The sequence below is a fragment of the Dermochelys coriacea genome, chromosome 10 (genome assembly GCF_009764565.3).
Source record: "Dermochelys coriacea isolate rDerCor1 chromosome 10, rDerCor1.pri.v4, whole genome shotgun sequence".
Classification (NCBI taxonomy): domain Eukaryota; kingdom Metazoa; phylum Chordata; order Testudines; family Dermochelyidae; genus Dermochelys; species Dermochelys coriacea.
In genome coordinates, this window is record NC_050077.1 from 77232830 (window position 1) to 77255447 (window position 22618).

General features: G+C 45.3%; 1 protein-coding gene across 2 annotated transcripts in view; it reads left to right on the forward strand.

The window, feature by feature from the left end:
* The first annotated feature begins 1914 nt into the window (after positions 1-1914).
* LRRC28 (leucine rich repeat containing 28) overlaps positions 1915-22618 on the forward strand; it is an 84050-nt gene continuing 63346 nt past the window's right edge. Inside the window, exons 1-4 of one of the 2 annotated variants that reach the window (XM_043494567.1) lie at positions 1915-2039; positions 13265-13491; positions 19366-19406; positions 21919-21956. In XM_043494567.1, the coding sequence (XP_043350502.1) occupies positions 13324-13491; positions 19366-19406; positions 21919-21956 (247 nt within the window). In that variant the 5' untranslated portion in view covers positions 1915-2039; positions 13265-13323. The remainder of the gene's footprint in view (positions 2040-13264; positions 13492-19365; positions 19407-21918; positions 21957-22618) is intronic. The other variant, XM_038418996.2, reaches the window with a different exon arrangement.

The following is a 22618-nucleotide window of genomic DNA, read 5'->3' on the forward strand; positions in this document are numbered from 1 at the left end:
TGTTAGTGGAGAAAGGTGGACACTGACAGCTCCACTAGTCACTGGTTAAAATTGCAGGGGAGAAACTGTGTGAGTGAGGGGGAGCTCAGTCCTGGGATGGGCAGGGGGCAGGCCTTGGACCTTGTGACCGGGGCGGGGGGAGTCCAGCCTGGAGATGGAGGGGGACTCTCAGGCCCTGTGACCGGGGTGGGGGGAGTCCAGCCTGGAGATGGAGATTTGGAGGGGGGGGAGGGGGTGGAAATCTCAGGCCCTGTGACCGGGGCGGGGGGAGTCCAGCCTGGAGATAGAGATGGGGGGGGGGGGAGGGGGGTGGAAATCTCAGGCCCTGTGACCGGGGCGGGGGGAGTCCAGCCTGGAGATGGAGATTTGGGTGGGGGGGAGGAATCTCAGGCCCTGTGACCGGGGCGGGGGGAGTCCAGCCTGGAGATGGAGATTTGGGAGGGGGAGGGGGGTGGAAATCTCAGGCCCTGTGACCGGGGCGGGGGGAGTCCAGCCTGGAGATAGAGATTGGGGGGGGGGAGGGGGGTGGAAATCTCAGGCCCTGTGACCGGGGCGGGGGGAGTCCAGCCTGGAGATGGAGATTTGGGTGGGGGGGAGGAATCTCAGGCCCTGTGACCGGGGCGGGGGGAGTCCAGCCTGGAGATGGAGATTTGGGGGGGGAGGGGGGTGGAAATCTCAGGCCCTGTGACCGGGGCGGGGGGAGTCCAGCCTGGAGATGGAGATTTGGAGGGGGGGAGGGGGGTGGAAATCTCAGGCCCTGTGACCGGGGCGGGGGGAGTCCAGCCTGGAGATGGAGATTTGGGTGGGGGGGAGGAATCTCAGGCCCTGTGACCGGGGCGGGGGGAGTCCAGCCTGGAGATGGAGATTTGGGGGGGGAGGGGGGTGGAAATCTCAGGCCCTGTGACCGGGGCGGGGGGAGTCCAGCCTGGAGATGGAGATTTGGAGGGGGGGAGGGGGGTGGAAATCTCAGGCCCTGTGACCGGGGCGGGGGGAGTCCAGCCTGGAGATGGAGATTTGGGTGGGGGGGAGGAATCTCAGGCCCTGTGACTGGGGCGGGGGGAGTCCAGCCTGGAGATGGAGATTTGGGGGGGAGGGGGGTGGAAATCTCAGGCCCTGTGACCGGGGCGGGGGGAGTCCAGCCTGGAGATGGAGATTTGGGGGGGAGGGGGACTCTCAGGCCCTGTGACCGGGGCAGGGGGAGTCCAGCCTGGAGATGGAGATGGGGGGGAGGGGGGTGGAAATCTCAGGCCCTGTGACCGGGGCGGGGGGAGTCCAGCCTGGAGACGGAGATGGGGGGGGAGGGGGACTCTCAGGCCCTGTGACCAGGGCAGGGGGAGTCCAGCCTGGAGATGGAGATTGGGGGGGGGGAGGGGGGTGGAAATCTCAGGCCCTGTGACCGGGGCGGGGGGAGTCCAGCCTGGAGATGGAGATTTGGAGGGGGGGAGGGGGGTGGAAATCTCAGGCCCTGTGACCGGGGCGGGGGGAGTCCAGCCTGGAGATGGAGATTTGGGTGGGGGGGAGGAATCTCAGGCCCTGTGACCGGGGCGGGGGGAGTCCAGCCTGGAGATGGAGATTTGGGGGGGGAGGGGGGTGGAAATCTCAGGCCCTGTGACCGGGGCGGGGGGAGTCCAGCCTGGAGATGGAGATTTGGGGGGGGGGAGGGGGACTCTCATGCCCTGTGACCGGGGCGGGGGGAGTCCAGCCTGGAGATGGAGATTGGGGGGGGGAGGGGGGTGGAAATCTCAGGCCCTGTGACCGGGGCGGGGCGATCTTGACGGAGTCGGGAGCGATGCCCCGGAGCTACGCTACCTTCAGGCCCCCGGCATAGGGCAAGATACGCAAGTGGCGTAAACCCCGCCCGCCAAGCCCCTTTTAGCCAAGAGGGGCGGGCCCGAGGGCAGGAGTAGGAGCGTCAGGACTCGGAGGCGTCCAAGGTCTCGCGATAGCCGCTCTGAATGAGCGCTCGCGGCGCCGCTGCTCTCGCGCCTCCGCGCTGAGAGCGGAGGTCGCAGGCTCGCCCCGCCCCTGAGGGAGCGCAGGTAAGTGACCCGCCGCCTCTCCGTGAGGCCCTGAGCTCCCTCCCGCCCCCCCCCGCCCCGACCGTGCGCCCACCAGCTCCCCCCCGCCTTCCCCTGCGGCGGCTGCAGCTCCCGGCGCGGCGTCGCCGGGCCCCAGCTCAGTCGCTCCCGTCGTTACTGAAGTGTGGGGACTCGTCCCGGGGATGGTGCGGCCTAACGGACAACCCGCCCCCCCCCCATATAACCCGTTCATGCCCCTCCCCCGGCTATACAGCACCTCCCCCCCATATAACCTGTTCATGCCCCTCCCCCGGCTATACAGCACCTCCCCCCCATATAACCTGTTCATGCCCCTCCCCCGGCTATACAGCACCTCCCCCCCATATAACCTGTTCATGCCCCTCCCCCGGCTATACAGCACCTCCCCCCCATATAACCTGTTCATTTTCCCTCCCCCCGGCTGTACAGCACCTTCCCCCCCATATAACCCGTTCATGCCCCTCCCCCTGGCTATACAGCACCTTCCCCCCATATAACCCGTTCATTTTCCCTCCCCCTGGCTTTACAGCACCTTCCCCCCCATATAACCCGTTCATGCCCCTCCCCCCCGCTCTCCAGCACCTCCCCCCATACAACCTGTTCATGCCCCTCTCCTGGCTGTACAGCACCTTCCCCCCCCATATAACCTGTTCATGCCCCTCCCCCTGGCTATACAGCACCTTCCCCCCATATAACCCGTTCATGCCCCTCCCCTGGCTATACAGCACCTTCCCCCCATATAACCCGTTCATGCCCCTCCCCTGGCTATACAGCACCTCCCCCCCATATAACCCATTCATGCCCCTCCCCTGGCTATACAGCACCTCCCCCCCATATAACCCGTTCATTTTCCCTCCCCCCGGCTGTACAGCACCTTCCCCCCCATATAACCCGTTCATTTTCCCTCCCCCCGGCTGTACAGCATCTCCCGTCCCCATATAATCTGTTCATGCCACTCCCCCCCTGGCTATGTAGCCCCTCCCTCTCTGGCTATACAGCACCTCCCCCCATATAACCTGTTCATGCCCCTCCCCCCAGGCTATACAGCACCTCCCCCCATATAACCTGTTCATGCCCCTCCCCCCCGGCTATACAGCACCTCCCCCCCTTATAACCTGTTCAATTCCCCTCACCCCCCCGCTATACAGCACCTCCCCCCCATATAACCTGTTCATTTCCCCTCTTTCCCCCATCCATACAGCATCTCCCATATAACCTGTTCATCCCCTTCCCCCCACCATACAGCACCTCCCTCCCCCCCTTTCATACCTCCACTCAGCCATACAGCACTTCCTACCCCTTTATACAGCCATTCATCTCCTACCCAGCCATGTAGCCCCTCCATCCCTCACCTTACCATGTAGCACCGCATACCCCTTCATACACATATTCATCCCCCACCCAGTCATACAGCATGTCCCATCCACTCACCTCCTCATGCACCCATTCATCCCTCCACACAGCACTTCCCACCCCCCATGTGCCCATTCAACCCTCACCCAGCCATGCTCCCCTCTCAGACCCATCATACGCTCCTTCATCTTCCCCATATGATGTTTCTCAATCCCCCATCACACACCGATTCATCCCCCTACTCAGCCATATAGCACATCCCATCCACCAACCCAGCCATTCAACACTTCTCCCTCCTTCCACCATAGATCTATTCATCCCATCACCCAGCAGTACAACACCTCCCAATCCCCCCATTCCATCTATTCATTTTCCCAACCCCCTAGTGATACAGCTAGAACCTAGTTGGTTCCCCTCATAGTACATGAACCCACTCCTCCCACCCTGTGAAACAGCAACTCCTAGTTCCCCATTATCCCATTCATTCTCCCCTTTCTCCAGTGACATAGCAGCTCCTGGTTTTCCAGAACCCCACTCATAACCTCCATGTATGTCTGGAATAGCCACCCCTTTCTCTGTGGCTTGTGCTCTCCTGCCCTCAGGTACAGAACTCAGTCTCAGTGCTTTGAAAGGAGGGAATTGAGTGATGAACCATTTGGCTGCTGGAATGGGAAAGCGTATGTAGTTGACCTTGGAAATGGGAACCCAAACACATGGGTCAAACTCGTCTCTGGCATAAGTACACAAAATTCCCATTGAACTCACTAGTCATTGTGCCTGCTTATGCTAGGGTTACATTTGGTCCACTGGGGATGTGGAGTTTGTGTTGTGTAGCTTTCCGTAATTTCAGGTTTCAGTAAAGAACATCCAGATGGCTTGTTGCAAAAGATTTTAGACTGTTTTTGATGTTTTTGTGTCTTTGTTGCTTGTAAGTAAGAAATCCACATTACAGGCCAATTCATGCTTTCAGAAATGTACATAATATAGCAGAAAAATGGAATCTACAGTCTGAGATATTTAAGACTTGTATTAACCTTTTTGTTCTGCATCAGACATGGCTGCTTTTGATAGTGAGCTTTCTATGGGAATGTCTTGTATCAGGGAACATGATGTTATAGTAATAATCATAAGTATTCTCTCACTGCATCACCTGAGGTTTTTTAATGCTTTTTTTTAAGAGAGGTTTTTTTTTTTTTTTTTTTTTTTTTGATGTTGATGAGACATGCTTGGTTTAGAGTCCTGGAGAATGAAGCTCTCTATCTACTGAACTGGGAAAGCCTGGGCACTAGAAATGTAAGCTTCCCATATATGTTTAGGGGTGAGGGCAATTGTCTCTGTTTTCATTTGTCTAAGGCCCTGTCTACACTGGCAAGTTTCTGCGCAGTAAAGCACCTTTCTGCACTGTAACTCCAGAGGTGTACACACTGCCAAGTCACTTAGTGTGCAGAAACTGCGCAGTTGCAGCACTTTAAAAAAAAAACAAAAAAAAAAACACCCCAATGAGAGGCGTACAGCTTTCTGCGCCAGGGCTACAGTGCTGTGGTGCCAGTGTAGACACCGGGGTCGATTACAGTGCTGTGATTGGCCTCTGGGAGGTGTCCCACTGTCATAACCATAGGGGTAGCCTAAATTCCTCCTTACTGGTAAGGGGTTAAGAAGCTCGAGTAACCTGGTTGGCACCTGACCAATGGGACAAAAGATGCTTTCAAATCTGGCGGGGGAGAGGTTTTGTTTTGGATTCTTTTTCTGTGGCCATTAGCTCTTGGGACTAAGAGGGACCGGACATCAATCCATGTTCTTCAAATCTTCCTGAACGAGTCTCTCTCATATTTCAAACTTGTAAGTAACAGCCAGGCAAGGCGTATTAGTTTACCTTTGTTTTCTCAACTTGTGAAATTTCCCTTTGCTAGAGGGGGGGTTTATCTCTGTTTTGTTGTAACTTTGAAACTAAGGCTAGAGGGGGTTCCTCTGTGCTCTTTGAATTTTCTGCTACTCTGTAAGGTTAACTACCAGCCTAAGTTTACAGAGATGCTTCTTTTACCTTTTTCTCTTTAAGTAAAATCCTTCTTTTTAAGAACCTGACTGATTTTTTCCATTGTTCCAAGACCCAGTGGTTTGGGTCTGTAGTCCCTTTGTAAGCAATTGGTGAGGAGATATGCTCAAGCCTTCCCCAGGAAAGGGCATGTAGGCTTCGGGGAATAGGACTCCAAGTGGTCCTTTCCCTGATTGTTTTTGTTAATTCACTTGGTGATGGCAGCAATCCCAAGGCAAGAAGGGAATCTGTGCCTTGGAGAATTTTTAACTTAAGCTGGTAAAAAATAACCTTAGGGGGTCTTTCATGCAGGTCCCCACATCTAGAGTTCAGAGTGGGGAAGGAACCCTGACACCCACAATGCCTGTTCTTGCCTCTCTGGTCATCAGTTTGAACTCTACTACCCTGCCCTCAGGTGACCAACAGTCATCTCCACCCCATAAGTTCCTTTGGCATTTTGAAAGTCCCCTTCCTGTTTGCTCGGTGATGTGTGCGGTGGTCTCAGTGCATCTTTCCAGGTGATCATGCCTGCTTCACGCACCAGGTGATCCCCTGCTTGGAGCAATGCCGAGCTGCTGGACCTAATCAGCATTTTGGGAGAGGAGGCTATCCAGTCCCAGCTGCGCTCCAGCCGTAGGAATTATGATACCTATGGACGGATTTCACAATGCATGACGGAAAGGGGCCATGACCGGGACTCGTTGCAGATCACGGTCAAAGTGAATGAGCTACGGAACGCCTACCACAAGGTGCGGGATGCAAACCGCTGGTCTTGTGCTGTGCCCACGAGCTGCCGGTTCTACGGAGAGCTGCTCACAATAGTCGGTGGCGAATCCACCTCCACTGCAAAGACCACTGTGGATTCTTCAGTGGCTCGCATGCCAATTGAAAGTGGACCGAGCCAGGAGAAGGAAATCTTGGACGAGAATGGGGAGGGGGATCTAGAGGCAGAGGATGACGTGGAGGTCAGAGGTGAATGCAGCCAGGAGCTCTTTTCTACCCGGGAGGAGGCTAGCCAGTCACAGCTATTGGATGTTGGCGAAGCGCAAACTGATGAGGAGGCCCCTGATAAATGGATTTGATTTTGGGAATCACCTGAAGTGAGTTGTTAGGGGCAGGAAGGTTGCAGAAAGCAGGCTTGTCTCCTACTGCATGCCTAGTCTGAGTGGTGGAACAGGCTGTTGATTGACTCCCTCACTTCACAGGGAATCTCCCTCAGAGATCCCAGGAAACTCTCATTGAGATACTGGGCAATCCACTGCCACAGGTTCTTTGACAGAGCTGCTTTGTTTCTTGCTCCATTAACGATAACTTCCCTGTGCTTCTGTACTGTCCCGGGGTGGAAGTGGGGCAGACCATTGCTGCACACAGGCAAGCAGCATAGGTGCCAAGGGCAGAAACCACAGGCTTGGAGAAGACCCTCCCTTGATTCCCTGCTCACACTCAGCAGTGAGATATCTTCCATAATGATCACATCCTGTGGAAAGTGTGGGGTCAGGAATGATTATCAGGTCCCCCCTACAGTGCTGGCTCTCCCCAAAAGCCATGTGCCCAGTGTATAGCAGGGTCCAGGAAGAGTGATTTACTCTGCCTCTGCAGCTACTCACCATTTTTGGGGGTCTTGTGGCTCATGTGTGCTTGCCTAGGTCAGCCCGTTAGTGACAGGTGTGTGAGTAGTGGCTGCGTTTTAAATCACTGAATCGGTGTTCTTTGTGTCGCAAACAATAGCGCTTCAGTAAAATGTTGCATTTAAACTTCACAGAGATGACTTTGGGAGCCCAGCCTCCCTCTTTGTTATTAGCAGCTGAACAGCTGCGCAGAATTAGAAAGCGGCCAAGAAGAACTAAGGAGGACTTTCTGCATGATGTAATGATGCACTCTGCCACTGGGAAACAGGAATTGAAGGAGGCGGGACAGTAAGAAGAGGGATTGAAAGGAGAATGCAGCACACCAGAATAAAGCCACAGAGCGGCTCTTAAAACTTATGGAGCGCCAGCAGACGTGCTTCAGGCGATACTAGCTCTGCAAACCGAGCAGCTCTGGCCCCGCCCTCCCCTGCAGCCGCTGTCGCAAAACTCTTTTCCATGCTCACCCCAGACACCGCCAACACACTCATATCAACATTCTGGCTCTAGTCTACACTCGCGGCATTCCACTCCTCCCCCCTCACAATCCAGCACTGCAGACTCCCAGTGCGCTCAACACCCATCCCACTGCAGTTTGGCCCTGCGGAAGTACAGTACCCCCTGCATTTTACTCCAAAGGAGAAGGTTGGATATGATCCCTGGACAGACACAAATCTTTAGCTGTCGCACCTCCCCATGGGACCTTCCCTTCCCCTCTTCCACTTGCTGCTGATGTGTTGTGTTTTTTTGGTTTTACTCTCTCCTCTGATTGTTGTTTTTTAATAAAAGAATTGTGATGGTTTGAAAGCCATCTTTATTCTATTAAATGAAAGCAAAAACAGCCCTGTAAAGCAACATACAATTATGTTAAACCCACATATTGTATCGTCTATACCAATCCCCTCCTAACATTACAAACACTGCACTCCCAAGCATCACAACAAATATTAGTGGCTTTCAGTTTTAAATTGCTGCCTCAAGGCATCCCTGATCCATATGACCTCATGATGCGCCCCTCTAATAGCCCTGGTCTCTGGCTGTTCAAACTCAGCCTCCAGGTACTGAGTCCAGCCTTGAGTGAAGCTTTCACCCTTCTCTTCACAAATATTATGGCGCTTACAGCACGCGTCTATAAACATAGGAATATTGTCATCGGCCAGGTCCCACTTTCCCTAGAGGCAGCGCTAGTGGTTTTTTAAATGGTTAAAAGCACACTCAACAGTCATTTTGCACTTGCCTATTCTTGAACTGCTCCTTGCTGCTGTCAAGTTGCCCTGTGTATTGCTTCAAAAGCCACGGCATTAAGGGGTAGGCAGGGTCTCCCAGGATCACAATGAGCATTTTAACTTCCCCTACAGTGATCTTCTTGGCCGGGAAGAAAGTCTCTGCTTGCAGCTTCCTGAACAGGCCAGTGTTCCGAAAGATGTGTGTCATGCACCTTTCCTGACCAGCCTGCGTTAATGTATGTGAAATGCCCACGGTGATCCACAAGCATCTGGAGAATCATTGAGAAATGCGATTAATGTACTCAGTGGCTAGGTGGTCTGCTGCCAGAACTGGAATATGCATGCCATCTGTCACCCCTCCGCAGTTAGGGAAGCCCATTTGTGCAAAGCCATCTACAATGTCACGCACGTTGTCCAGAGTCACGGTCTTTCAGAGCAGGATGCGATTAACGGTCCTGCAGACTTCCATCAACATGAGTCCAACGGTAAACTTTCCCACTCTGAACTGGTTAGTGACCGATTTGTAGCAGTCTGTAATAGCCAGCTTCCACAGTGCAATTGCCACGCGCTTCTCCAACGACAGGGCCGTTCTCATTCTTGTGCCCTTGCACTGCAGGGCTGGGGTGAGCTCATCACACAGTCCCATGGATGTGGCTTCCCTCATCCAAAAGTTCTGCAGCCACTGCCCCTCGTCCCAGAAATGCATCATGATGAGATTCCCACCACTCAGTGCTTGTTTCCCAGGCCCAAAAGCAGCGTTCCACTATGGTCAGCACCTCTGTGAATGCCACAAGCAATCTCATGTTGTAGCTACTACGCATGGCAAGATCAACATCACACTCCTCTTGCCTTTGTAGTTTAAGGAATAACTTTACTGCCACTCGGGACGTGTTGGTCAGTGTGAGCAGCATCATGGTTAATGGTTCTAGATCCATTCTTGTAGCCCGACGAGTCAGGGCACGCAGTACACAAACCATTGAAAGATGGTGCCAAATGTGGACGGAAGCACAGAGATTGCTGGCATGCAAAGCAATGCATCGTGGGGCATTGGGGTAGGACCCAGGATGCCCTGCGACCCCCTCCACCTTCCCACAACTGTTAGTGGCAGAAGAGGAAGAGGTGCTCTATGGGATAGCTGCCCAGAGTGCACCGCTCCGAATACAGCTGCAAGTGCCGCAAGTGTGAACACGCTATTGCACAGGCGGCTGACAGTGTGAACACACAACAGTGGTTTCCCTTCAACACTCTCTGAGCAGTGCTGTAACTCCCGGCGCTGTAACGCTGCCAGTGTAGACATGCCCTAAGACTGCCTACAATGAACTGTCAATTATAGTAATGCTGTTTCTATTGTGGATGCTGGCTCACTTGGAATTGGACTGATGCTGTCTGTTTTTGTACAGGTAACTGAACAGTTATAAAATACTTATGACTCATGTTCCCTCTAATTTTTTCCATCTATGTGTGGAATAAATTTTATGTGCATCGAGGTATGTGCGCATGTGCACCACCAGTAGAAACAAAAAACCTAGATGTATTATATATTTTTACAAAAGTTACCATAGGGATAATTATTCCAGCCAGCACAGGTTAGGCATTTTAGAATTCACTACTCAAAGAACTAAATTTAAGTGTAAGAGAAATAAAAATTATGAAATGCATAGACCAGTCAAAACACTAAAATAACACACTTTGAAAGAATAAAATTACAGAGAATATATGTGCATTGCAGGAAGTACAAAGAAGTAACAACAACAATAATATAAGTATGTGTTGGGAGTTGAGTGTGAAAGAGACAGAGGGTGTGGGTGTGAGTGGGAAAGAGACAGAGACTGTCAGAGTTTGCTGCTGGGGAAATCTCAGAAACAGTGCACTGTCTCTTTAAGAAAGACACTCACTCACTGTTCACCAACTCTGTCCACCTATCTATTCAGGGAACACCATCATAGGGCCTAATCACATCAGCCACGCTATCAGAGGCTCATTCACCTGCACATCTACCAATGTGATATATGCCACCATGTGCCAGCAATGCCCCTCTGCCATGTACATTGCTCAAACTGGACAGTCTCTATGTAAAAGAATAAATGGACACAAATCAGACGTCAAGAATTATAACATTCAAAAACCAGTCGAAGAACACTTCAGTCTCTCCGGTCACTCGATTACAGACCTGAGAGTGGCTATCCTTCAACAAAAAAGCTTCAAAAACAGACTCCAACGAGAGACTGCTGAATTGGAATTAATTTGCAAACTGGATACAATTAACTTACGCTTGAATAGAGACTGGGAGTGGATGGGTCATTACACAAAGTAAAACTATTTCCCCATGTTATTTCTCTCCCCCCACCCCCGTTCCTCAGATGTTCTTGTTAACTGCTGGAAATGGCCCACCTTGATTGTCACCATGAAAGGTTTTCCTCCTCCCCCTTTTCCTGCTGGTGATTGCTCATCTTAAGTGATCACTCTCCTTAGTGTGTATGATAAAACCCATTGTTTCATGTTCTCTGTGTGTGTGTGTGTATATAAATCTCCCCACTGTATTTTCCACCGAATGCATCCGATGAAGTGAGCTGTAGCTCACGAAAGCTTCTGCTCTAAAAAATTTGTTAGTCTCTAAAGTGCCACAAGTACTCCTTCTCTTTTTGCGAATACAGACTAACACAGCTGCTACTCTGAAACCTGAAGTGCATGAGGAATGTTATGTCTGAGCTGTGGTTAGCATTTCTGAATGGCCTACAAAAAAGATAGTTATCTAACTTTACAGAAGAATATGGACTGTGAAAGCTTGTTCTGGAGCTCAAGAGCATTACTGAAACTGATAAAGTAGTTTGATCTATACCAGGAGTCCACTTCCTAGTCTTATTTGAGATATAAAGTTGTATTTTACAACAATTACTGTTCAGTAGATAAGGTTCACATTGATTTCTGGATAGCTGATCATCTTCCAGGACTACTCGTGGTTCAAAATGCCTCCATCAAGAAAAAGTTAAGTGAGCAACAGAAAATATTGTTGGTAGACTAGAGCTGATAGCCTCCTGGTCTGTTCTTTCATTATGGATGTACGCTTGTCTGCATAAGTCTCTGGCACATTGGCAAAATAGACAGTTGAACAGACTACCTGAGCTAGGCTCCTAATTAATACTCTAGATACCTGTTTTTTGTTAAATAAATTCCTATTTATAGCAGTGCTAGTCAAAGATAGTATTGCACTGTAGAAATAAGTGTAAACAGAATTCTATTTAACACTATAGAGCAGAAGTAAAATGAAGTCTGTGGGTGTTCAGGCTTAGATTGATTTTTAGTTTTGTTACCTTAGCACTTTTCATTTTCTAGTTTTTTTTTTTTTTTTTTTTTTTTTTTCCAAACCTGAAGGCCCTTTTTTTTTAACCTTTCCTCATAGGCCAAGTTTTCTAAACCTTTTATCATTTTTGTTGCTCTCCTGTGGACTCTCTCCAGTTTCTTTTCATCTTTCTTAAAATGTGGCACCCAGAATTGGACACAGTACTGCAGCTGAGACCTCACCAGTGCTGAGTAGAGTGGGACAGTTCTCTCCTGTGCCTTACGACAACACTCTTGCTAATACATGTCAGAATGTTAGCCTTTTTTGCAAGTTCATCATGTTGTTGACTCATATTCAATTTGTGATCTAGTATAACCCTCAGACCCTTTTTCAGCAGTACTGACACCTACCCGGTTATTTCCCATTTTGTAGTTGTGTATTTGATTTTTCCCTTTCTAACTGAAGAACTTTGCATTTCTATTCTCATACACCTATTTGTCCCCCCCACCCAGAAGTGCAGCACCTCCCACCTCCTCCATAGACCCATTCATCCTCCCACCTAGCCAAGCAGCACCTCTTCCCTCATAGACCCATTTATCCTCCTCCCCCATAGACCTATTCATCCTCCCCACCTGGCCATATAGCACCTTCCATCCCCCATACACCCATTCATCCCCACCCACAAATTTTGTAAGCATACCTTCTATTCCATTATTCCAAGTCATTAATGAAAATATTGACTAGTACCACAGTCAAAACTGACCCCTGCAGAACCTCACTAGATACGTCCTCCCAACTTGATAGAAACCATTGATAACTGCTCTTTGAGTAGTCTTTCAACCAGTTTTGAATCTACTTTGTAATTATTTCATGTAAACCACATTTCCTTAGTTTGCTTATGAGAATGTCATGTGGGACTGTGGGTATGTCTACACAGCAAAGAAAAACCCGTGGCTAACCCATGTCGGCGAGCTCGGGCTCGTGGGGCCTGGGCTGCAGGGCTGTTTCTTTCAGTGTAGATTTCAGGGTAGAGACTGGGCTCAGAGACCCTCCCACCTCACAGGGTCCTACACAGCAATGAAGCAGCCCCACAAGCCTCAGTCGGCTGGCACGGGCTAACCGCCAGTGTTTAGTTGCTGGTAGACATACCCTGTGTCAAAATTCTTACTAAAATCCAGTTATATCACATCTACTTCTTCCCCACATTCACTAGGCAGGAACCCTGTAATGAAGAAAATTAGGTTGGATTGACATGATCTGTTCGTGAGAAATCCATGCTGGCTATTCCCTTTAACTCTGTTATCCCCTTGGTGCTTTCAAATTGATTGTTTAATAATTTGTTCCAATATCTTTCCAGGTCTCAAAGTTAGGCTTCCAGGTCTATAATTCCCCAGGTGCTCTTTGTTCCCCTTTTTAAAATTAGGTACTATGTTTGCCCTTCTCCAGTCCTCTGGGACCTCACCCATCCTCCTTGAGTTCTTGAAGATAAGTGCTAATGATTCTGAGATTGCTTCAGGTAGTTCCTTAAGTAGTGTAGGAAGAATTTCATCAGACCCTGCCAACTTATCTAAATAGTCTTCAACCTGTTCTTTCCCTATTTTGGCTTGTGTTCATTACTCAATACAACTAATGTTAACAAAATGGAGTGTATCATTGCTACAATGTTTTCTTTTTCCTGCTTTCTCTTTAGAAATGGGTGTGCATTCAGAAGATGTAGAGCTCTAATGTGGAGCCTGGGACAAAGTCAATAATGGCATCAGAACTTTGTAAAATGATCTCTGAGGCAAAGCTGGAAAGGCACAAGAACTTGTTCTTAAATTACCGAAATCTGCATCATTTTCCTTTGGAATTATTGAAAGATGAGGGTCTGCAGTACCTGGAGAGACTCTATATGAAAAGAAACTCCTTGACCACCCTGGTATGATAAGTTGTTATACTACTTATTGTCTGTATGTTTATAGTAGTTCGATAAATTCTGATTTGAAAAGAGTGATGAAGTGCATTTTTGTAGCCTGCTACTGGTCTTTCAGAAGGGCTGATCCTGAATGGTGCTGAACGCTACTCAGGACCTAACTCCATTGAGAAGATTTAAATACCACATTGTGTTATATATGTTGGAAGTGCAAATATCCGATGGATAAGATTTTTGTTGGGTTTCAGGTCTCTCAGTATATGCACAGTGTGCCTACCTGTTTGATAGGTGTTTTGTCTAACTTGCTCTTAAAAATCTCCAATGATGGAGATTTCACAACCTGCCTAGTTAGCTTATGCCAGTGCTTAACCACCTTGACAGGCAGTTTTTCCTAATGTCCATCTTAAACCTCCCTTGCTGCAATTTAAGCCCATTGCTGTTGTCCTATCCTCAGAAGTTAAGAAGAACAATTTTCTCTCTCTTCCTTGTGGCACCTTAGAGACTAACAAATTTATTAGAGCATAAGCTTTCGTGAGCTACGGCTCACTTCATCGGATGCATTTGCAAATGCATCCGATGAAGTGAGCCGTAGCTCACGAAAGCTTATGCTCTAATAAATTTGTTAGTCTCTAAGGTGCCACAAGTACTCCTTTTCTTTTTGCGAATACAGACTAACACGGCTGCTACTCTGAAACCTCTCTCTTCCTTGTTACCCTTTTATGTCCTTGAAAACTGTTATGATTAGAGCCTTGCAAAAACCCATGGATAGCTACTTTGTATCTGTGGATGTCTGCATCTGCGGATGTGAATATCTGCAGACCATTTTTGTGGATCGTGGATTGGCTATGGATACAAATTTTGTATCCATGCAGGGCTCTAGTTATCAGGTCCCCTCTCAGTCTTTTATTCTCCAGACTAAATAAACCCATTTTTTTCAGTCTTCCCTCCTAGGTCACGTTTTCTAGACCTTTTAAGCATTTTTGTTGCTCTTCTCTGGACTTTGTCCAATTTGTCCACATCATTCCTAAAATTTGGCATCCGAAAGTGGACACAATACTCCATGTTAAATTAGGCCTCAGCTGGAGTAGAGTGGAAGAATTACTTCTCGTGTCTTGCTTACAACACTCTTGCTAATGCATTGCAGAATGATGTTTGCTTTTTTTGAAACGGTCTCACACGTTCACTCATATTTATCTTGTGATCCACTATGACCCCCCAGTTCCCTTTCTGCAGTACTCCTTCCTAGGCAGTCATTTCCCATTTTGTATATGTGCAACTGATTGTTCTTTCCTAAGTGGAGTACTTTGCATTTATTGAATTTAATCCTATTTACCTCAGAGCATTTCTCCAGTTTGTCTAGACATTCTGAATTATAATCCTGTTCTCCAAAGCACTTGCAACCCCTCCGAGCTTGGTATCGTCCGCAAACTTTATATGTGTAGTCTCTATCCCATTATCTAAATCATTGATGAAGATACTGAACAGAACAGGACCCAGAACTGATCCCTGTGGGACCCCACTTGATATGCCCTTCCAGCTTGACTGTGAACCACTGATTACTACTCAGCGGGCACTCGTCAAGGATATGCAACACAGTCTGAATTTGACTGCTTCTACATCGCAGGTCATTAGAGAAATCCCATTTGAAAAGATTGGCCGTACAATTTCCTTGTCCTGTTCAAAACCAGTTCAGGAATGACCACAGGTGCCTTGGCAGGTCAAAACCCACTGGACAGATAGGTTTTAACTAGTGGCTTGTGCTTGCATTTTGCAGAGGAAATATGCTAGAAACTGTCCTGGCAAAGCTCAGCTGCAGGCGTCATTAACTACAGTAGTATGTCATGAGCTTCATATCATTCAGGATCTTGTCAGTTTCTGAGAAGACCTGAGCTTGGTAACTGCATCAGATGTCGTCAGCAAAGATAAACTTGCGTGGGAGTGTTACTGGCAAGTCATTGATATACACGTTAAATAATGTTGATGAAAGAACTGAACCTTGAGGAAGACCATTAATCTGACACTTCCAGGAACTGTAATGGTTGCCTACGTGTACTCTGAACCACCCGTTTTGGGGGAAGAGATCTACTACTTGGACCACCCAATGCGGGGTAACTTAAGAGAGTTTACACAGAAGGCCTCTATGCCAAACGGTGTCATACGCAGCGGTCATATCCAGGAAGACTGCTCCTATCTTTAGATTTTGTTAAAAATGATTTTAGAGAAAGATGGTTAAGGCCAAGACTTGATTACAGGTGTTTGTCCTTTCCTGAACCCTGCCTGCGTAACCTCCAAGACATCATCCAGCTCTGGAGCGATTTGTTTGAGGATTAAATGCTCAAAAACCTTGAAACATGCTGAGAGCAAGAATATTGGGTGGTAACTCGCCATGTTATAGGAGTCCTTGTCCGGTTTGAGAATGGCTATAATCTTGCTCACATGGTAGCTTGCTATAATCTTTGCTCAACATGGTAGTGCATGGTAGCTTCTTCTCAATAATGACCCGTATATAGAAATTTAATGAGCCACTATGATGACTTTGGTTCAAGGTGCTTAAGAAATTCTGGCAAGATGTTATCATATCCTATTGCTGTGCCTGATTTGAAGAAGTTAAGGGCCTTATTTAGCTCAGGGCTTGTCTTCACTACCGGGTTAAGTCGACTTAAGTTACCCTACTCCCAGCTATGTGAATAATGTAGCTGGATTCGACATAGTTTAGGTCAACTTATCTCGGTGTCTTCACTGCGCTGTGTCGATGGGAGACGCTGTCCTGTCGACTTAGCTTAATCTTCTCTGGGAGCTGGAGTACCGGGGTCGACCGGAGAGCGCTCTGCGGCTGATTTTAACAGGACTTCACTAGATTCACTAAATCAACCCCTGCTGCATCAATTGCAGCAGCGTCAATCTCCCTGTAGTGAAGACCAGCTTCAGTCAAGGAACTAGATAAATCTTCAGATAAATTTAGTTAAACCTACCAGTTGAATGCATAGGGCATAAAAATTCAGAGTAGTCTTATGGTATATTCACCCTCTTGTGCTCTATGCTCATCACTGAGCTTCAGTGTGATTTTTTTCAGACTTACAGATTTTGCCCACAAGTCTAATACTCCCTCTTCCTATTTATTGTTTGATAAAACTCTCCTGAGAGGTGTAGCACATTAGTCTGATCTACCTTCTCTTGTTCTGTGAGATAGTATTTACTTTGCTATGTGTGTCATTGAAAAGGCAGTAAGTATCAGTTTTAGGCTGTGATTCTGAGCTGGCGTTTGGGGCTGGTAAAACCTGTGGCTATAGGCTACCACATATCCAATGAATGTAGAAATGTCTGGGGTAACCTAAGCTTTTTTTTAAACAAAAAACAAAAATCCCCAAAAACCACAAAACACAATCCAAGAAATCCAGCCATTCTTATTGCAAATCATTGTGAACCAATGCTGACACTTACTTGGCATGATCTGATCTTTTCCCTGCAGGGTATGGCTTATTGTGCACCTGCTTTGTGAAACACATTTTCTGTTGATATCCCTGATTTCCATTTTCCAAATTATTAACCTAAGTTATATTTGTCACAGGCTTTTAGCTGATTTTTACTGAGGCAGCTGTGCAGAATCTGTGAACTTCTAATTTTAATGTCACGGTAAAGTGCCATGATAAACTTTAATTTGTTTTGAAGAGGGTGCAGTGATACCCTGTCATTGCTCATGTACTCATTAAGATATGCAAGATTTCTGCTGTGAGCTTTTAAAACTCAAATTTATTACCTCATTCCTGTATTTGACCCTCTGTTATCACACATTTTGTTTTTTAAGCTGTTTCACATTGCAAGGGAAAGCCAACAAGTAAATTTTGGGGGAGTGGGGGTTGAAGAGAAAATACTACATTTAAAATAGACACACCAGAAGTATCTGTTAGACTAATAAATAGTTTTGGGCAAGAATTCATTAACATTGATCTAGAGTTAGGTTGGATTGAAACTTTTTTTCCATTAGAACTTAAAGCAAAAACTGTTTCTGAGTTTTTAAGGGTCAAGCTAGTTTCTGCATTTATTTGGTTAACACCAAGACAAATATACAAGGAAAAGAAGATCATGCAAAAACTTTTCTATGCTATATTAGTGACCTGCATGTCTATTATGTGGAAAATGAATGTATTGTAATACAAACTTTCCAGCAGGTGGCAACCACTGCTTAGCTATCTCCTGGTTTCTTCCATGGCTTGAGGACACTTTCATATAGAAAATTGACTCAATTATGGAATTGCTGGTTGCTGCTTCATGGTTAAGGCTGAGCTGAGGTTTGCACTTTAAACAGGGATGTTCTACATCATTGTTCTGTATGAGAAATATGCATATCTTGCATATGTTTTACAATTTTCAAATTGTGAAGAAATATGTTGATTAAAAAGTGTGTTTTAAGAAGCAATATTGTTTAAATTTAGATGAAGAATGAACATGAAAACTGCCAAACTCTGTAAGTGATTGTGCTGTCATACTGTGTGCTGTTAAATGTTCTTCATTAAAACTTATTTCCAGTTCTGCATGTCTAAACTCTGCATTCCATATAATTAAAACCAGAATTTTAAAATCAAAATGCAGTTGCTGCATTTAAAGTAGATTTCCTAAGCAATAAAATCTTCTTAACCTTGAATAAGGGTTTTCAATATGGCTTCCAGCACAACATATTCCAACCTCTCCTAAAATTCCTGCTAGTTGCCCTTTCCAAGAAAACCTAGGAAAACCTGTCTTGATTGGCAAAAAGGATGTGTTTTTCAAGCATGTTAGCTCAGTTGAGTTAGCTAAACATGACTGAAAAACCCTGTTATGCTTCAGGCTAACATGTTTCCGCACTAGGCTAAAATACATCAAATTAACACAGCTTCAAACACAATTCTGATGTCTGACTCAGCTCATTTACGCAATTCAAAACAGCCAATTTCTGGCCACACTAGCCAGCTGACGTTTTCCCTGTTATGAGAAGCTTTCAGATGACCATCTGTTAGCTCGCACAACAATTTCCCTTCCCTCTGGGGTATAGGGAATGTGTCGGGGCGGAAAAGGGACCACATGGAACCCAAGGGCAATAAACTGCAGGTATGAGTTCGAGCAACTTCTGTTCAGACTAGCTCAGAATCAGAGAGTTGTTGCCAAATCCTTTGCTACCCTTTGCTTTCTTGCACTGAATGGAGCTCAGATGCAGGAGAAAATCTAACCTGCTGTGTCTTAAAATTATTAAAATAGCATATTGATCCCAGAGTGTTGACTGCAATAATGCTTGTTTACACTTAAAAAGACTATGCAGAAACAGGCATGCGCACCGAGGAGTGAGTCAGAATACAGGAAAGGACGTGCAACTTGACGGGCATAAAGAAATGTGATGAGTTTGATATTTCTGGTACAGAGGTGTTGAATAAAGTGTAGAGAATGCAGGTCTTGTCCTGCTACTCAGCAGTATTACAAAGAAAATATATGTTGTTTAGGAGATGGTCTTGCATGCTTCCTGCTTTTTACTACTGCTGTAAATCAGTGAACATTTTCTTTCCAGCTGCTGCTTAGGAAACCCCTCTATCTCATCCCCAACCCCTTAGCTTTAATTCCCTTTCAAAAGCTGAGTGTTGATAATCCATTCTTCCAACCCTTGGAGGGCTGGTTGCAGTTTGCTCTAGATTCCATCAGTGTCACTTCTAGACTATGAAAGAATGACATGAGGTGCTCCATTTTCTCATCTTTCCATCCCTAAGGCTGAGTGTTGCTGATTTTGTTTGGCGTTAGTTGAAAACACAGTTCTACTGAAACACACTTGTGATATAACTTGTTGGCATGGTTATTAAAATGAGCAGGACGCATGTTAGTTTTTAAAATAACAAATCTCTAACTTTTCTTTTTCAGCCAGAAAACCTTGCACAGAAGCTTCCAAACCTCGTGGAATTGTGAGTGTTGGAGTTTTGACTAAATATATTATGCTAATCAGTGCCAAATTATTTTTTTTAAATAAGAATGCTGTTTGTATACATTTTTCCTTTTTAGTATAATGTGGTTTTTCTAGCTACATTGAGGCCCATGCTGAAATTCCTTTCTGTGTCATACTTTCTGGTTCAGATTGTGTTATGAGGGAATGTTGATTTCCTCCACCCCATGTGGTAAGAAAGGGGTGTGTACTGGTTTTCATACCAGGGCTGTGCACCTTGATCCAGCTGGGGGAGGCATCACATTTGTTGTATTGTCCTTTGCTATTAGGTATAGCCCATTTGGGTAGTAGAAGTATGTTACATTTTTTTTTTTTGAGACCTATATTTGATGTAGTTCTCCAAACAACCATCATTCTATAGAAATGAACTTTAAATATGCTTTCTCTCCTTACCTCCCATACTACTTTATGACAGAGATGACCTGATCTTAATGGATGGTTTGTAGTGCAATGTGTTTTCGAAGTACATACTGTAAATTCAAACTTAAAGGAAGCATGGGGTGTTTGAGTAGTATAAGTTATCTGTCTGAGCATGTCTTCTCAATTTGGCTGTTGAAACCACACCCTTTCTAGGACTCGTGTCCACAACATAGTTTAACTGTTTTGTAGGTCATTGCAATCTCCAGCTTGCTGAAGAGACAATCTTGCCTCATCTTGCCCTATATTTTGGGTTCACATACACTGGAATAGCAGAGCAACTTACTTGTATTTGATATATTTAAGAGTGTTTGACGTTTTGTCACCAGGCATCGGGAACTTTTAGTATTATCTGCTGATGCCTTTAGAAGAGCAAGCCTAAAATTGCTTGGAGGAGCTTAATTTAAGAAGCAGCAAATAAACAAAAGAAGTCTATTAATATATATTTACTTGATTTAGTTATCTCACAACCACCGAGCTTTGTTGTGCTAACGTTATCCCATATACTAGATATATAGATGATTGCAATTGTTCTGCAGCTTCTCTAGTTCATATAACACAATTTAAATTGTTAGCTGAGATAATAATTGGTTTGGGGCTAGAGCAGAAAATGAAGTAAAAATATATAGATTTTATTTTAAAAAGAGTAATTTGCCAATAGGTTCATATTTAAAATGTTGATTTGTTACTGTAAATATGCCTCTTTACTTTAAAGCAGTGTTTCCTATACTCTTGAAAGCTGAGTTCCCCTTCCGGAAAATGAAATGGAATATATCCCCCTTGTAATACCACCATCTGTTTTTAAAGATCTACTCATCTTAGTGTAATTATTTTTCCATGCTTCCCACCAGGGGTGCACCCCTCACACAGGGAAACTTTTTTTGCTATAGAGCTTTGTAATGATACTTCTGCTTTCTTACGTGCTTTGAGCAGTGAAATACTTTCAGGGTCAACATTTAATGATCATACTTACAACCCACTGAAATGAGTGGGAGAGTTTACACTTTGGAGCTATTGTTTCAGGCTGTCTTCAAACACAGGCAGACGTCTCTGCGTAAGTTACACATGGTTTCCATTGTGAAGGTATTCTTTACAACCACAAGCGCGAAAGACATACTTTTAAAAAACAGAAAACTGAGACTATGCAGAACATTGAAAAGTCTGTGTCCTCACTTCACCAGTTAGATCTTCCCAGAAAGACATGACCCTGCTTTTGGGAAACATTGTTTCACAGTATAATGGAAAAATTGCTTGTTCAAATCTTTTACATGCATGTGTAAATCATCAAAGTACTCATTATCTTTTGAGAATAGACAAGGTAACTCTATTTTCAGGTATTGATTGCTTGCCTACAAACTTTATATAGTCTTTCTGTTTTCAAGCAAAACTTTACAGTTTAAAAGACGTGGATTAAGCTTTACTTAAATTGCAGTAATTGTGGGTGTTTACCACCAGGGAACCCTAAGTGCACTTTATCAACCTTAAAATAGCTACTGAAACTTGTCTGGACTTGTCACTGTATTGGTTGAAAATAGCTTTTGCAAAATTTAATTTACCATATTTTTAAAAAGCACATTATCATGACAAGTAGATTCTGCATGCTTGTGAAACTATAAGTGTGCATAGTTGATTTATTTGTTTAGTTTTTCCCTGTACACAGCAGGAGAGGACCTATGGCAGAATTTAGTGCAATCTGGTGACTCCTGATTTATTTTTTCTACCTCGGGATTTTTAGTTGTTAGGAAGAAAAATTGCATACAACAGCTTGAAATGAAATAGTTGTGAGTACAATGATCATGTGCATCACATTTGAGTATTCTAATAATCATCAGCTAAGACTTTCTTGACCTTAATTTTTGTTCATGATTTAAATATGTTATAAGTGAAACCTTGGAATATGTTAATTAGTGTTGTACAATTTACTGTCATGCTCAGAAAGAAAAATGGCTGTGAAGGTTTTTTTCTCTTCCCATTTCAGATTGAACATTTTGCCAACTGATTATCTAACCAAAGTCCTTGAGGGTAACAGGTGTTGTTGTTTGTTCTTTTCCCCACAGGTACCTTCATTCAAATAACATAGTTGTTGTACCTGAAGGTAAGTTCCCTACTAATTTCAAAATAAGTGGCAGAAACTATCAAATATTTTATTTTATTCAGTAAAAAGGCCTGTTTTCGTTATGTTCCCATGAAATTCTAAAGATATCCACAAAAATACACCACTGTAGTCCTTAGAATGTTGATATCTTTGTTTGTACTATGTTTTACTATTTTATTAAACTTTCAGATGCATCTACATGTTGTTTGCTCTAGTTCCAATTACAGGAAGTGGAAAAACTAAATGGCACTTATCAATAAAACAACTCTCCAGAATCGTTCCTGCGTCTAAGCCAATTATTACATACAATACTTTCATTTTGCTTGGTCATAATTGATAGTTTTAAACCTAAAGCATCAATAATTGGTTTGGCGCCTCTATTCCTTTCATTTTATTGTGGAGCAAACATGTCCTACCTTCAGAAAAGAAAACTTTAAATTCCCAGTCTGGGATGAGTAAATTAGATAGAGGTGATGGCAAAGAAAAGTAAAAAGTAATTTTGTGGGAGAATCATGGTTGGGAAAAATACCAAAATCTATGGTTTCTTCTGTGTGATTTATTTTTTTTTTTCATATTTCTATACCCCCCAATACTGCTTGTTATCAATAGAAGCGCTTAGAAATACTTAGCTCCCATGACATTCAGCTATGAGACCAATGGTT